At 44.7% G+C, this 16314-nt stretch overlaps 2 protein-coding genes across 2 annotated transcripts; both read left to right on the top strand.

Moving 5' to 3' along the window:
• Positions 1–3380: 3380 nt before the first annotated feature.
• LOC117808267 (NADH-ubiquinone oxidoreductase 75 kDa subunit, mitochondrial-like) lies at positions 3381–8568 on the top strand. Its single transcript, XM_034677905.1, has 19 exons — positions 3381–3509; positions 4360–4435; positions 4638–4729; positions 4927–5034; positions 5123–5199; positions 5292–5373; positions 5460–5590; positions 5684–5869; positions 5953–6087; positions 6211–6325; positions 6417–6562; positions 6650–6778; positions 6926–7055; positions 7150–7310; positions 7391–7545; positions 7666–7841; positions 7931–8065; positions 8148–8220; positions 8303–8568. The coding sequence occupies exons 2-19, from the start codon at positions 4366–4368 to the stop codon at positions 8392–8394; spliced, it is 2193 nt and encodes a 730-aa protein (XP_034533796.1). The 5' UTR covers positions 3381–3509; positions 4360–4365; the 3' UTR covers positions 8395–8568.
• A 795-nt stretch (positions 8569–9363) lies between these two features.
• On the top strand, positions 9364–12175 carry zgc:110699 (uncharacterized protein LOC325371 homolog). The gene is made up of 7 exons (XM_034678023.1): positions 9364–9491; positions 10484–10540; positions 10614–10687; positions 10774–10912; positions 11045–11138; positions 11272–11343; positions 11447–12175. Exons 1-7 carry the CDS (start codon positions 9440–9442, stop codon positions 11553–11555), a joined length of 597 nt encoding a protein of 198 aa, XP_034533914.1. The 5' UTR covers positions 9364–9439; the 3' UTR covers positions 11556–12175.
• Positions 12176–16314: the final 4139 nt, after the last annotated feature.

Genomic DNA, 16314 nt, shown 5'->3' with positions numbered 1-16314 from the left:
CGAGCAGAGGAGACAAAAACACTTCCAGGCTGCATCCTGAACCCTCTACAGAGCGGGACATTCATCTCTCAGTCGCCGCCTCGGTGTCAACGCAGACGAGTAACAAACCCTCAGAGGAGGATGAATGACTCGTCCTGGTTCGGACTTAAGGATCAGATCTGTTTTTACAGCCCTGCAGAGGCTCAATGGGGACAGACTCAGAGAGATGCAGGGGAATGAGAGAGAGACAGGAACAGTGAGGGACATCACGCAGCTATGGGAAGCAGGAAGACACTGCGGCAGCTTAACTACGATGTGCCTGCAGGGACAACAAAGGCATTTGGAACTTATTCACATCATAATAAACATGTTTATGGTGATCCTCCTTAAGATAAGACAGCTGTCATTGTGTACACGCTTTAAAAATCATGCTTCAGCCTCCTTACGTTGCTCCTAATTAAAGTCGACTGCTGCAATCTCTCTGCAAAATCAAACAATTATTTAAAGGAAGATGAAGTCGACAAAGTTCTGACCGACTGAATCTCTTTCTATAAATTTAAGTCACATCTCAGTAAATCACCAGAGACTTCCACTAATCCACGACTGTCTCTGGGTGAGGCCTGGGGTGGTTTCCAGCAGCTCTTAACCCCCTAAACCAGCAGCCGACCCCGACCCCAAGCCCCCGCGTCACCGCCCTCAATGGACACCTTGTCCTTCTCACAGAGCTCCACTGTGAGCCACCCGGCGTGTCGCAGAGAAATATTGACTTTAAATGCTTCAAAACATTCGGCTCGCTCCGGTTTAAACAAGGCGGGATGTGTTGATGTTTGAAACCTCGGGAGGCTCTGAGGTTTACCTTTTACTGGGGCAATAAAATGGAGCTTACAGCACACACACACACACACACACACACACACACACACACACACACACACACACACACACACACACACACACACACACACACACATGGGCAGAAACAGGAGGAAGCTTTAGTTTAGAGGTTAGACAAGCGGCTCAGTGAGGACACTTCATCTGCATCACCCTCAGATGAATCATTACTTTCACAGGAAATACATGAATGTGAAAGTTATGAGACACATGTTAATATCTCAGAGATATCAAACCGAGCAAAGGGAATGTGTTTTAAAAAAAGGTGGCTCCAAACTCGTCCTATTTGCTCTCCATATTTTGTTTATTTGCTCCTATAGATATAGAAATGTACAGATGAGAGGTTGTGGCTTCAGCTGCAGTTTATAGAGCTGTTTCTTTACCAACAGGTCAAGTTATAACTCACACAGAAACACAAAACTCCCCTCAGACTGTCACTCACTCCTGATCCAAGGGTGTTAGTTTGTTAAGATAGATTCAGGCTCCAAATCTAAAGTTGAAAGAGTCTCATAGCTTTACAGAAAGTATCCCTGTAGCACTAAACTTCGCCGTCTCTTGTTGCTTCTACTTCTTAGTTTCTTTGTGTTATTGTGTGACGATGTTGCTTTAAACGGGGAGTTTGAATGCAAGCGGAAGCGACTCCCTGTTGACAAATGATGTGCACAAAACTGCAGTTCCTCAAGTGTCCACTTAGGGCTGGTTCTAAAAGCAAGTGAAACTCCATTAGACTCATTTTAACATGATCAATCCTGCAGCAGAAGCAGAGGGGTCTTCTTAAATAAAGATATAACAGGTTTAACAGGAACATAAACACACAACGAAATACTGGAGATGCCACAGTGTCAACAGGCTGCACTCCTCTCTGTGGACTGATCTGACTTGGAGAGTGTGATCAGGTTGTCTCCACCTCTTTGCATGTTTCTAGACAAGATTAAAGTGAACAACTACAGAAGTAAAGTCACTAACGGGAGCTGCAGCAGACCTGCAACTCCCTCGTTCTGCAGAGTCTGGAGCTTTGGAGGAGAGGAATGGATTCTGGGTTTGAAAACAGCATCTCACTCTTAAACATAAAGCTCTCTCTCTGCAGGGATCCTTTCTGTGATGTTGTCAGACCTTTAGTAGAACTACTTTGATCAGTTTGCAGCCTAGAGAACATCTAATGTATCCGACCTTTTCAGAGCAGCTATACTCTCAAGTCTGCGAGGTGAGCAGCATGACTCTCCTCCAAGATGTTGGAAGATTCTGGCTTCCTTCTAACTTTTCCAAGAACCTTTCCCTTGAGTAAATAAAGACTAAGCACACTCGCTCTCCCTTGCGCGGTCTCTGAGGCTGAATCCAGGCCTGTGTGAGCGGAGAAAAAACCTGCACCCCTCCTTTCTGCCGCCTGTCCATCAGCCCCTCGGCACTAAACAACTTCTTTCTCCTCTCATCCATCTTTCTGTCCTTTTCCACTTCAGCCTGACCTCATGAGAAACTGTGGAGGTCTGTGGGTAACACACTCGGGTCTCCAGTTTAATGATTTAACGCCACTTCCATTTAGGGGGTTATATATGTTAGCAGCAGTAAGTCCTTGTTTGTCTTAGCAGCTGTGTTTCCATTCAGCAAGGGGCTGATGTTTAACAAGAGGCAGGAAAACTACAGCACAGTCATGTCTTTGAGAGTTAACTAATTAAAACCTGGTATTTCCTGATTGCTCTTTATCAGTTTTACATCTCTGAATATATTTTTCATCCCTAGTCTTTGGATGAGTTGCTTTAAAGAGGCACAGAAAGGAAACATATGGGAATAACACATAAAAAGAGCAATATTATCTGAATTAAAACATCCAATATGTTTTGTGTTCATTAAAAGGCAAAATAAAGTTAATCATAAACGATAGAAAGAAGCCTTAATGTCTGCATCATCTTAGGCTTTAAATCTCTTCTGTAGCACATCTACATTTAGTTTCTATCCTGGAATGATAACATTAACGACACAAAGACATATTTGAACTCAATGTTTCATGACATAAAGCCAACATAATAACAAACATTGAAGAAGAGGAAAAATGTAGAGACCTTTGCTGCTATCTAGTGGACAATTCTAGGCATGATACACTCCACTCATGGCTGTAAACACAATTTGTTTTTCAGTCATAAATCATGTGGTGAAAAAACTGAGCTTTTTAAATTTCTGCATGTTTTTTATTATTGTTTTTACTTCACTCATTTTAGCTCTCCTTACCTTTGTTATGTACTTTATTGTCTTTGTTTTCTTGCCATGTCTTGCACTCTGCAAAGCAATTTGTAAACATGTTTTTAAAAGGTGCTATATAAATAAAATGTGTTATTATTATTCATTCATTTAATCAATCATTTTCTATACTTCAAATGATTCATATATTTTAGGAACATATTTAGAGAGTATCATCAAATTATTAGACTTTTAAAAAATCACATTTTTAAACATTACAGAAAATCCCATGTGTGTGATTCAGCTCCAGGCCAGAGGGGGGCGTAAAGCACCAGTAGCTGGATGTCAGCAGCAGAAGAAGAAGTAGAAGAAGAAGAAGAAGCAGCAGAAGCTACTTCCGCTAATAGCCTCTGCCTGGTGTAACTTATATCACCGCTGTTCTGGTCCAGAAGGCCAAATAGCGAAAGGTAAGAACCTGAAACATCAGATGCATATATATGTGTTTAAATGATCCGTGATCAGAATCTCTGAGTGTGAGAAAAGGAAGACTTTGACCTTATTACCCTGAATAACCCGCTGTGTCCTTGAATATCACTGTTAGCTCTGTTAGCCTGAGAGTCCTCTCTGCAGAGTTCAAGCTGTTTATCTCTCCACGATGCCTTCATTTATTATAGTCATGCTTTAATTCATTACCTTAACATGTTTGGAGAATAAACCTTTTAACTTGATGCTTTTAAATGAAGCTTTAGATGAGTGGATGAGTGACATTCCAGCTTGTTGTTGACAGTGTCAGCTCATAATCCAGCTAGCACTCGTGTCATAAGTTGTTGTGGCTGTGATTTTAAACACAATCACCTGGTTTAAATCTATTAAATACACCTGTACACATGTATCTGATCTAATGCATTATATCTGCATGCAATCACTGTCTATAAAACCTATTGAAACGACTTTATTAAGAGTTATTGGACTGTTTCCATCAATCTGGTCCTTGAAATAGACCCAAAACATGACAGATATGACTGCTTTAAAGTGGATGATCCCATATGAAGTGAAACTAAGTTAAATAATAACTTTCTTTAATGAAACACCCTCTGAGATTTGATTTAGGACAGCTCTCAGGTTTGATTATTGCAGTTTAAGAGGATCAATCTCCTAATCTGAGTATTATGCATGAAAATAATTTAGATTTAGAGCTCTGCTAATGCTGTATGTATATTTATAAATCTGCAGAGTATTAATCTGCAAGAATAAAGGAACTATTCATCTTTGAAATATGATAATAAGGTGTTTGTTCTGCTTGTTTTTCTCTCACAGTGCGTCATGTTGCGTCTGCCGAATGTCGGCCGAGCTCTGGCCGGAGCTGCCAAGAGCAGCCTGGCTGGTAACACTGGTAAGAGCTGTGTGTGTGTGTGTGTGTGTGTGTGTGTGTGTGTGTGTGTGTGTGTGTGTGTGTTTACAAAACAGTGTGAGTGTGTCAAGGTCAAGGCAACCATAACATTAAATTTCCTTTACTTAGATTTGATGTTGTTTGTTTCATTCAGGGTGTTCTGATTTTATTGTACTCATTGGTTTCTCTGTGCCTCTCTCCTCAGTGCGGACTTCAGTGCGCGCAGCGAGCAACATGGTGGAAGTGTTTGTGGACGGGAAGCCGGTGGAGGTGGAGGCCGGAACGACCGTGCTGCAGGTGAGAGACGTCAGATGAGTGAGAGATGCAGATATGTGACGTGTCTGTGTGAGGAGTTAACTAACAGATGTGAAGATGATGGATCAGACATTTCAAATGTTGCTGGATCTGTGCATCTTCACTATAAAAAGCCAACTTTTCTGCCATGTGTTGAAGGATCTTGTTTCATGGGTGGAATCTATCTCATTCCCCTTCAGGCCTGTGAGAAAGCCGGGATCCAGATCCCCAGGTTCTGCTACCACGAGCGCCTCTCTGTGGCCGGAAACTGCCGCATGTGTCTGGTGGAGATCGAGAAAGCTCCGAAGGTAACAGAGTCTGTTTGTCGATTAGTTTCTGAGATCTGAGGTGCTGATTCTTGCAGTGATTTCTCATTGATGTGATGTGTTTCTTCAGCCCGTCGCAGCCTGTGCCATGCCCGTCATGAAGGGCTGGAACATCCTCACCAACTCAGAGAAAACACGCAAAGCCAGGTACGATCCAAACGTTCACACTCTTATAAAGATATCAGAGTTCATACACTTTTAAAGACTTCACTGATGTTTCTGCGTTTGTGTCTCATCAGAGAGGGAGTGATGGAGTTCTTGTTGGCCAACCATCCTCTGGACTGTCCCATCTGTGATCAGGGAGGAGAGTGTGACCTGCAGGTAACTCACTTTAAAAGATTGAAGTTTGAAGGATGAATGAATCGAACTGACGCCGTTAACTCTCTGCTCTCTCTGTGTGTCTCCAGGATCAGTCCATGCAGTTCGGCTCGGACCGGAGTCGCTTCACAGAAGCAAAGAGAGCAGTGGAGGACAAAAACATCGGGCCGCTCATTAAGACCATCATGACCCGCTGCATCCAGTGCACACGCTGCGTCCGGTGAGTCACAAACAGTGTTCAAACACTCCTGATTCCTCCTCCTCCTCCTCCTCCTGTTTCACATTCATCATTTCTGTGTTTCTTCTTTTATAGTTTTGCGAGTGAGATCGCCGGCGTTGAAGATTTAGGAACGACAGGAAGAGGGAACAACCTTCAGATCGGGACGTACGTGGAGAAGATGTTCATGTCAGAGCTGTCGGGTAACGTCATCGACGTCTGTCCTGTCGGAGCGCTCACCTCCAAACCGTACGCCTTCACCGCCCGGCCCTGGGAGACCCGGTAGGACAGAGTCTGATACCTCACCTCGCTGTCTTTGTGTCTGATTCCTAACTCTGTGCCTAACTCTTTCGCCGTCTCTGCAGGAAAACAGAGTCCATCGATGTTCTGGACGCTGTGGGCAGTAACATCGTGGTGAGCACAAGAGGCGGGGAGGTGATGAGGGTCATGCCCCGGCTGAACGAGGACGTCAATGAAGAATGGATCTCTGATAAGACCAGGTAGAATGAACTGGACCTAAGACAGAATAATCAGGAGTGAGACTTCTGAAACTCAACTTCTATTTCAGATTAATCTGAGCAAATAAAAATACAAACCCTCTTTGATGTTTGTGTTTGCGTTAGGTTTGCATACGACGGTCTGAAGAGGCAGAGGTTAACGACGCCGTTGGTGAAGGACGAGTCCGGTCAGCTGAGCCCGACCACGTGGGAGGACGCTCTAACGCGTGTCGCAGGAGCAGTAAGTCTTTGTTTGCTTCTCTGCCTGTCAGCTTGTTCCTTCTGGGCTTAAATGTCAGATCAGTGACATTTATTCGTGTGTGTGTGTGTAGCTGCAAAGCGTGCAGGGCAGCGAGGTCGCAGCCATCGCAGGAGGCATGGTCGACGCTGAAACGCTGGTCTCCCTGAAAGATCTCCTGAACAGACTCAACTCAGAGAGCCTCTGCACCGAGGAGCTGTTCCCCACGGCCGGAGCAGGGTGAGAGGATGCTTTAATGAAGAAGACATACAAGTATAAGATATAAAGGTTTGCGTCAGTGTCTGAAGTCATGCTCTCTCTCTGCAGCACCGACCTGCGCTCAAACTACCTGCTGAACTCTCGCATCGCCGGCATCGAGGACTGCGACCTGCTGCTGCTCGTGGGGACAAACCCCCGTTACGAAGCGCCGCTCTTCAACGCAAGAATTCGCAAGAGGTAAAATCACACAAGTGAACATGTGAGTTTTGGAGGTGATAGCAGAAGGATCTTGCGCAGCTGGATCGAGCAAGATGAGCTGTCATCGCTCTGATTTCAGTCCTGATTCTTCTTAAGATGCGATCATTTATTTACTTCTTCTCTCAGCTGGCTCCACAACGAGCTGCAGGTCGCCATGGTGGGTCACAACGTGGATCTGAGTTACTCGTACGAACACCTGGGAGAGGAGACAGCCGTGTTGAAGGAGCTTGCTAACGGCACACACCCCTTCTGCCAGGTGAGAGTCTCGCACACACACACACACGACCTGATGCACCTTCACGTTCTAGAATCTTCTTCATGAACCGTGTCTCTCCTCTCTCTGTTTTCAGACTCTCTCAGCTGCAAAGCGTCCGGTTGTGATCGTGGGCAGCAGCGCTCTGCAGAGAGAGGACGGAGCCGCCATCCTGAGCACCGTGTCCACCATCGCTCAGAACGCCAGGACCAGCAGCGGGGTGGAGGAGGGCTGGAAGGTGCTCAACGTGCTGCACAGGTAAAGGGTTACAATGCAGTCACAAAGGCATTGAATAGATAGAGGCTCATGGTTAATAATTTGTGTGTGTGTGTGAGCAGAGTGGCAAGTCAGGTGGCTGCGTTGGATCTGGGTTACAAAGCTGGAGTGGACGCCATCAGGAACAATCCCCCTAAAGTCCTGTTCCTGCTGGGAGCTGATGCTGGGTGCATCACCAGGGCTGACCTGCCCAAAGAGAGCCTCATCATCTACCAGGGTACACACTGACACACACTGACACACACTGACACACTCTGACACACACTGACACACACTGACACACACTGACACACACACTGCAAAGAGCAGCACTTACTCCTGAATCAAACTCCTTCAGGTCATCACGGTGACGTCGGTGCACCGATGGCTGACATCATCCTGCCCGGCGCTGCGTACACGGAGAAGAACGCCACGTATGTGAACACTGAAGGTCGCAGTCAGCACACCCGCGTGGCCGTCACGGCTCCCGGGATGGCCCGAGAGGACTGGAAGGTCATCAGAGCCGTGTCTGAGGTATGCAGGTCATCACTCACGGAGCTCAGAATCATGTTGGTGCTGTCGAGCAGGATTTAACGTCTCCGTGTCTCTCTGTGTCTCTGCAGCTGGCTGGTGTCACGCTGCCCTACGACTCCCTAGAAGAGGTCCGCTCCAGACTGGCAGAGGTCTCTCCTAACCTGGTCCGGTACGATGATGTGGAGGAGGCGAACTACTTCAAGCAAGCGAATGAACTCGCAATGGTACGCTCAGATATGTTGAGGTTTTATCTTTAAGCTCTGAACTCTGAGTTCAGTTGTTAAGTCTGTCTTCTCTGTCTCTCAGGCTGTGAACCAGGACCTCCTCGCTGCTCCTCTGGTCCCCCCTCAGCTCTCAGCTAAGGACTTCTACATGACAGGTGAGCGTTCGTTCAACACATTTAAAGACCATTCAATCCTCAGAGTACAGAGTAACCTCCTCTCTCTCCTCTCTGTGTTCAGACTCTATCAGCAGAGCCTCGCAGACGATGGCCAAATGCGTCAAAGCCGTGACGGAAGGAGCCGCCGCCGTCGAGGAGCCGTCGGTTTGCTGAACAACGATGAACTCAATACACACGTCTCTGAACACGCAGCGTCTCTTTAATTTAAGGTGTTCCTTCATGTTTGTTGTAAATCGTTTTCACTCCAGGAGTCTGAACGATCTTTGTTGAATAAAGGTGAGAAATGTAAGAAATGTATGCTCTATGAATAAAACCTTACAAATGTCATTACTCCGGTGTGTCTGCTTTATTTATCAACCCCGCCCCTCGGTCTGTTCTCGGTCTGATCTCTTCCTCAGAAACTGTCTCAGCTTGATGTGCAGCTTAGTGTTCTGTGGATTTTTCCCTTTGATGCATGGAGGAGTTGCCATTCCTACGTTTTCTTTCATTGCTGTTTGATAATTCCCACAGAAAACGCTGCTGCAGGGAAGGTGGTGCACAGAGCGAGTTTCAAACTTCTGCAGGACAAGATCAGTTAAGAGAAGACACTAATTTGTCCACAGGGGGCCGCCAAATCCACATGATAAAAGTCGCTCACAGTAGCTTTAATCTGGAATCAGACATCACGATGACACCAGAGGATTAAAAATGAGACGCAGCTTTCAGTGAGACATTTTAAACTAACATTCCTCTAAAGCAGTCCTTCTAGGAATACTTTGAAGTGGTTTAGAGTCCCTGAAATAATGTTTATACATGACCTGAACAGATCCAGACAGGGGCAGTGATGTCTGGAGGTGGACACTTACTCACAGACAAATAGCTCATGTCTTATAGTAATCCTAGAGAGAGAGAGAGAGAGAGAGAGAGAGAGGGGGGGGGGGGGGCTCTCATGTCCAAACAGAAGACAGTCACACCTCTCAGTGTCTGCTCAGTGTCTGAGATTGAGCTTCTCTCCATATAAAGGTCTGTGCTGTTTTCACTTACAGTAAAATAAAGTCTGTTTTCAGTCGCTCCTTTTATTCCCAGAGGCTGCATGCACTTCTCTTCTTCGCCTACTTTTAAACCTTAACTGCATCTTAAAGTTTCTTCTTCTGTATTTCTCTGCAGGATTTCAATGCAGAGACTCAAAGTGGACTAAAAACTGGACCAGAACAGGACGATGGTTCCAGTGAAACTCCTCGTACTGGGAGCTCAGAACACGGGGAAGACAGGTAGATCACTCACTGCAGCTTTAAATGCACATGTAGACGTGATGGTGTGGAAGCAGGATGGGAGTGTGTGTGTGTGTGTGTGTGCACATTTCTGATTATGTAACAGCAGCAGAGATCAGACCTTCTGTCACATGATCATCTGGTGAAGCATTGAGGTTAAGTTTGGGGTTAAGTTTTGGTCACGGTTCGAGGGGATTCGCTAAATATGGAAACCTGACTCTGGTCTGATGGTGACCTCTCTGTGCCTGTCTTCATATAAGACCCTTTAAAGGAAACGGAAATGTGTGATTAGAAACACATTGATTTAAAGGAGAATGATAGACTCTGTGCCTGCCCACAGCACCAAAACTTCTACTTCTGCATCATTTTGTAGTTTGCCTCATCCTGGAGGGTTAAACCTGATTTTTTAAAATTGATTTAAATCATAATCTGACTTTAATCTCAAAATAAGAGAAAAAAATACACCTTTAATTTTTTCTTTTCATTGCCGCCTTCCAAAAGATGCTTTTCGGTCTCTTCAGGGGTCTTAAATCAAACTCTGTGGTGGTGTCTGCGCTTGTTTGAGCCCTCCAACACCAAATCATGTATGCATCCCTGTCAAATGTTGCAAACAAGTCTCTGCTTCTAAAAGACACTTAAAGCACTCAATGCTTCCAGCTGATTTACTCCAAACAACCCGCTGTGCACATGTTTGATCATGTTTTATTATAAATCAAGACCTAATCCTGCTCAGCTCCAAATAACCTTAAAAAGAACCCTCTTTAAGTGTCCCTGCTGAGTCCAGGGAGCTCTCTAAACATGAACCGGACCAGACGCCCTCCACTCAAACACAGAAAACTCACCACCTTTCTTTAAACAAGACAGGATCCAGCTCTAAGGAGTCCCTGAGAGGAGAAACAAAGGAGTAAATCAGAGTTAAAATAGGAGAATGCTTTGTGTGCAGGAGAGGGTTTCTGGCAGCTCACTCTGTGGCGTCTGTTTTCTGTCTCCAGCTCTGTGTGTTCGTTTCATCACCAAGCGCTTCATCGGAGAGTACGACCATAAGAAGGGTAAAGTATCCACAAGAATGGAGAGATATCTTCTACATGCATGGATCATGAGCATGTGTCTGTGTTACTGCAGAGATGACGTACAGGTGCAGCAGACAGGTGGATCAGGAGTCTGTGGAGCTGGAGATCTTGGATGTGGCTCGTAAGGTATGATGTCATTTATAATACTCAAATCTGACAACGTTTCCACCATCATGTCTCTCATGAGTACAACTTGTCTTGATTTCCTCCAGGAGAGCTCTGTGGCGTCTCTGGAGTCCTCGATCCGCTGGGCAGACGGCTTCCTGCTCCTCTACTCCATCACACACCGCCTCAGCTTCATGGAGGTCCCTCGACTCAAGAAACTCATCGAGCAAACCAAACAGAGTCTGGGTAAGATATGAATTCACTCATTATCAGAGGATGTGTTAAAGGAAGAGTCCTCCAATTTTTAATGATGTGTCTTGTAGCACTTTGGGATTTGCTGTGTGTGTGTGCGTGTGTGTGTGTTTGTGTGTGTGTCAGTCGTCCCCACAGTGCTGGTAGCCAATAAAGCAGACCTGGAGATCGGCAGAGAGGTGACGACAGAGGAGGGACAGAGACTGGCTAAAGATTTAAGGTTTGGGTTTGTGTTTTTCTCGTCTCTTGAGAATGTGACTAATGTCTGCTCATAGTGTCACAGGATTTAATATGAAGTTATTGGTAGTTGGAGGAAGTAGTAAGACGAGATCTCTGTGTGTGTTTGTGTGTAGGTGTGGTTTCAGGGAGCTGTCAGTAGCAGAGGCTGTTCTAGCTGTGGAGGCAGCGGTGCTTCAGCTTATCAGGTGTGTTTGAACTTTGACCTCAGCAGAGACATCACAAGCTGCGCTCCACTTTCACACCTCACTAATCTGAATGATCAAACATCCATTAATCTGTCTTTCAAAGGCTGGTGTTGGATCAGCAGCGCCCCCATCCTGACCGTCGCTCCTACATGCTGAGTGTTCGCCACGCTCTGACCAGGAAGCTGACCCGATCCAAGACCATGCAGTGGTGACCACAGCATCCAGGGGACTGTTTGTGTTGTCTGTCTGGACACTGCAGAGTCACTTTGGTATCAGATTTATATAATGTTAGAAATACAGATTATAATCCCAATACCTGGATCAGAGAGATGTGTTTACTCTCCAGTAGAGGGCGGTAGAGTCTAAGATTTGGAGGATGTAGAGAGACAAAGGGAAGCAAAGAGTTGAGGCAAGGAGTCAAACCTGTGATTAGATTAGAGAAGGTTTAAAATTAGCTTTAACATATGTTTTCCTGATACTGATGTTACGCAGGCATTGTTTTTACTCAGATTGAACTTTTACCTCCATATCTTCGGCTGTATTTCTTCTATGTTTCAACCACTCATTTTCTATGTATCTCTGTCATTCAACATCTAAACTGGCCGTGCATGAATGTGAACACGTGGTTGTGTTTGTAGCAACAGTTGCCAATTCACATCTTTGAATATAAGAATGCTAAAAGTAAAAAAGAAAGGTTAAGCGTGTGCAAACTTTCAGAGTGTGTTGGAGTAATCTTAGGATGAGGCTGAACGTCGTCACGTGAGAGTTACACGAGATTTCCTCAAACTGTGACATCACAGATTGGGGGATCTCCTTAAAAGGGCATAATAAACGTCACACTGATTTAACAGAAATATGTTTTTTTTAAATGTCAAGTGCAGCTTCTGTTCTCAAATGTACTACTAGGGGGAGTAAGACCCTCATTTTATAAACAGTGAGCTGCTTTACTGCCTTTCATTTAGTGAATGGGAGGACTTCCAGAGGAGTGCAGGCTTGTGTCATTATTAAATATCATTATTAATGCCTGTGGTTTTGGAAACAGGTTATTAAGAATCACATCTGGTTGTGATTTCAGAGCTCATTTCATTATTTGACATTTAAAGTATGTTTTGTTCACGAGCAGAGAAATGTGACCTCATAAAGTCCATCAGTGTGTGAGGAAAAACAGCTAATGCTTCTTGTAGTAAGAGTGAGTAGATGATGTAACGGTGTGTAAAGGACCGAGCTGGCTTTGATTACTGTCCTGGCATTATTCGACTTTCCTTCCATGCATCTCTCTGCAGCGCTGAACTCCTGAACTTTTATGATCAGCGAGAGAGAGAAAAAGAAGGACAGGAAAAGCAGCACAGAAAATGAGAGCGGCTCGAACAGAGGGGGAAAATATTGAGCTCTTTGGCGTCTCTTTCGTCTGAAGCAGCTTTTAAAGGAAAGAAGAAAAGCCAGGCTGAAGCCAAAGTGAGTCACGCTGCACCGCTCTGTCACAGTTCTCTATCTGCAGCCACTTAGAAAGGCATTATGGGAAATTGTCAGTGTGTTTACTCTCAATCCCACTACCACTTTATCACACAGCAGCTACTCCACCCAGCTACCACCAACCAAGAAACCACAGCCCCCTGCTGAGCTGCATGTGTAATCACAGAGGAGGAGAGCGAGCACAGACACAGAGAGCGATGTCTTTTTCACTTTATCACACACATCTGAACTCTATGTGTGTCTAGATTGACCATTTATTGTGTTACGATTATGTAATGATAAAAAACAAAGCCAAAATTGAATCACCTTAAACCTGCAGTCCTCTACTGTCCCGAAGGGGGCGACTACTTTATCCCATCTTCAATCTACAAAGCCCCTGAAGTCCCAAAATGTAATGCGCACACAGCATACAAAAATATAGCACTGGAAAATAACTTGTACACACAACTGAATTATCTTGTTCTCACACAACAAATATTTTGGGCCTGCAAGATGAGAAACTTGTGTGCACAAAATATAAATACACAAGATAATGTCTTGCCAATTACATTTGCAAGACAACAACCTGTGCAACAAAGGTGACATATTTTTCCGATAAGACAATATTAATGGGTGCACAAGATGTTCTCACAAGATAGTTATCTTGTGCACACAGATTTTTATGTCGTGTGCATCACATGAATGGTTTTAGTATCATTAAATCCAGTATCTCACCGATGGTCTATCTTGTTTGTGTAGGTCTGTTTAATATCAGTCGTCAGGTAAACCTCCTCACAGGAGCTTTAAGTGCATTGTACAGATTTGAATTCTGTATCTGCTTTTAAAGTGAACATTTAAAGTCTTGAGTCGAGGTCCCCTTACTCAGTTTGTCGCTGTTGGTTTCAATTTGATAATTATTCGTATCTAAATCCTAACTGCACTTGTTTGGAAGCAGATGAGGAGTTCAGGGAAGATAGAAAGCAGTCCAGACTGACCTGGAGACCTGAATATAAACCACTTGTTTTGACGTGAAAGTCATTAACACTAAAGAGTGGATTTATATTCAGTGACATGCGTGGGTGCTACAGTGAATACGCTCAGGCCTCTTAAACAGGATCAGCTCAGAGAGGAGACAGAGAGTGACTGTGGGGAACATTAGTAACTGTCTGATAGTGAACCCACCATTAACACACACACACACACACACACACACACATAAGAAACTGTCTCCACCCTGTGAGGCGAGCAGACCTGATCTGATCTGACGGCGAGCGGAAAAGAAGAGCGTGATGACAGCAGCCAACATGTGACACAACGGTCACCACGGAGACGAAAGGTCAGCACCCAGAGTCACCGCTCCGGCTGAGAATAGAGGATGAGTCACACCTGCATCATTACACCCAACGGCCAATCAGAGAGCTGCCTGTCACAACCTGTACGAGGACGCAAGCGGCCAATCAGAGAGCGGGTTCCATTCAAACTGATTTAATCAGCTGTGCATCATATCAGTCTGAACAAGTCTGATTTAATTTGAGGGAATGTATGAATGTTAATATGAGTCTGTGCTCCTTATCTGCTGATCCATGCTGCTTTTTAATCCACTTTCTCCTCCTCTGCAGGCCGCCGTGTTTTTTCCTCTCACTTTAAACATCGAGTTCATTTCACGATGATGGAAACCAAAGACTGCATTCAGCACTACTCAAAATTACAGGAGTGATTTGAATATGCACTCCCACTCCTGGAGGGACGCCACTTCTTCCCACACTGTTGTGGTCATGATTCGGTGTTGCAGAGAAGAGATGTCAAAGGTTAGAGCCAGACACGCCAAATGTTTACATTCAGTCAAAGAAAGCAACCACTTCAGCAACAGGGGTCTGAACACATGAAATTAAAGGCAAGGAAGTAGAAAGTACACTCACCTTAATCCTCCTGTTCCGGGTCAGATTCTGGACTGTATGTAGTATGCTGGCGCAGGTTCTCCTGGAGCGCTCACCATGTTCGTTTTGGTGTTTTTGCGCCTCTGTATTTCTGCAACGTTCCAAGGCAGCCAATCAGCACAGCACATTATCACAGCTTCCCTGCCCACTCAGATCACTGCATGGAAGAAACTGAGAGGCTACAGATCCTCCAGAGAAGCTGAATTTGTGGGACCTTTAAAGATCTCTTTTTCCAGCGTGCATTCAATTTTTATGAAGAATTTCAGGGTTATTTTTTAAAATGCTCTTTGCTTGTGTTGCTTACTGCCTTATCAAAGTGTTGCTTGGTGTTGCCCAAAACTCCCAAGAGTCCTTTTAACGTTAAGTAAGAGTACCTAAGTGAATGAGGAGATTACAGAACTCAGAAGTCACTACAGGTAATGACAGGTCACCTTATGACAATGTGTGAGAGAAAACAGAGACACTGGAGAGTCCCTCTGGGTTTTACACCTCCGTTAACTGATACCTGTAAGAAGAAAGGAGTAAAGAAAGAAGAGGGGTGTGTGATAAGGAAGAGACAGTGGTGAAAAGAGGTTGTAGAGTAACAGGAGATTGTTACATAACAGTTTGAAAGTGTTGTTTGAGCACATAGACAGACAGACTCATAGTCCTGATTGTAATCAATGTAGGCCTTTATGAAGAAGGGAATTTTTCTGATAACCTCGACAACATCCTCTGAGATGACCTCGATGTGAACAGTGAGGGGAAATCCATGAAAATATCAAACAGCGCTTCCATTTGTGGACAAAACTCTTCTTCATGAGTTTGAGACGTTTTATCTAAAGGTGGATCATTTGATTGATCTCACAGGAAAATGATTGAAGTGGAGATATTTGACTCTATTATTGTGAATACAGACCTGCTGCAAAAGTCAGATCATCACCAAACCAATGAGTCATCCTCTGATAGCTATAATCGTCTGTGCCAAAGTTCCTGGAAATCCAGTTTTTGAGATACTTCCCTGAACTATAACACCTGGAATTGTCCTTCCTCTACCAGCCTGTTCCACTGAAATCCACCCAGATTATGTAACAGGTCAGAGGTGGAGCACACACACATGTCGGGTCTGATTCCTGCGGCACAATAGACAATGTTTTTCTATGTTTTCAATCCTGTTATCTCCCTGTCTCTGTTTCTCAGAGGAGAAATGATCCGAGGGCTGTGAGCACGAGCGATCCTGTAAGAAGGGAGAGAAATATCTGCTTCAATCTCATTTTCCAGTGTGTGTGTGTGTGTGTGAGAAAGAGAGGGTGCGTGTGTTGTAGCTGCAGGGAATATCTCAGGTTGTCAAAACAGAATTCACAGATCTTTTGCTTTCTTTAAATCCAAAAACATACCTGTAACTGTTTTTGATGCATGGTCTCATGATACACCCAGTGAAGTATCAGGTTGTGATGACCCCTCTGGCCTATAGGGGGTAATGTTTCATCCTCAGCCCTCTGATTAAATCCCCGGTGCTTGCTGGGAGACCTTTTCGTTGACATTTAGACTTGTCAAAGCAAGAAAAGCCCCAGTGGAGCTAATAACTCTAATGAGGGCTCAG

Source organism: Notolabrus celidotus, chromosome 24 (assembly GCF_009762535.1).
Source record: "Notolabrus celidotus isolate fNotCel1 chromosome 24, fNotCel1.pri, whole genome shotgun sequence".
Lineage (NCBI taxonomy): Eukaryota > Metazoa > Chordata > Actinopteri > Labriformes > Labridae > Notolabrus > Notolabrus celidotus.
Note: the sequence above shows the minus strand (reverse complement) of the source record. Positions and strands in the feature narration are given on the sequence as shown.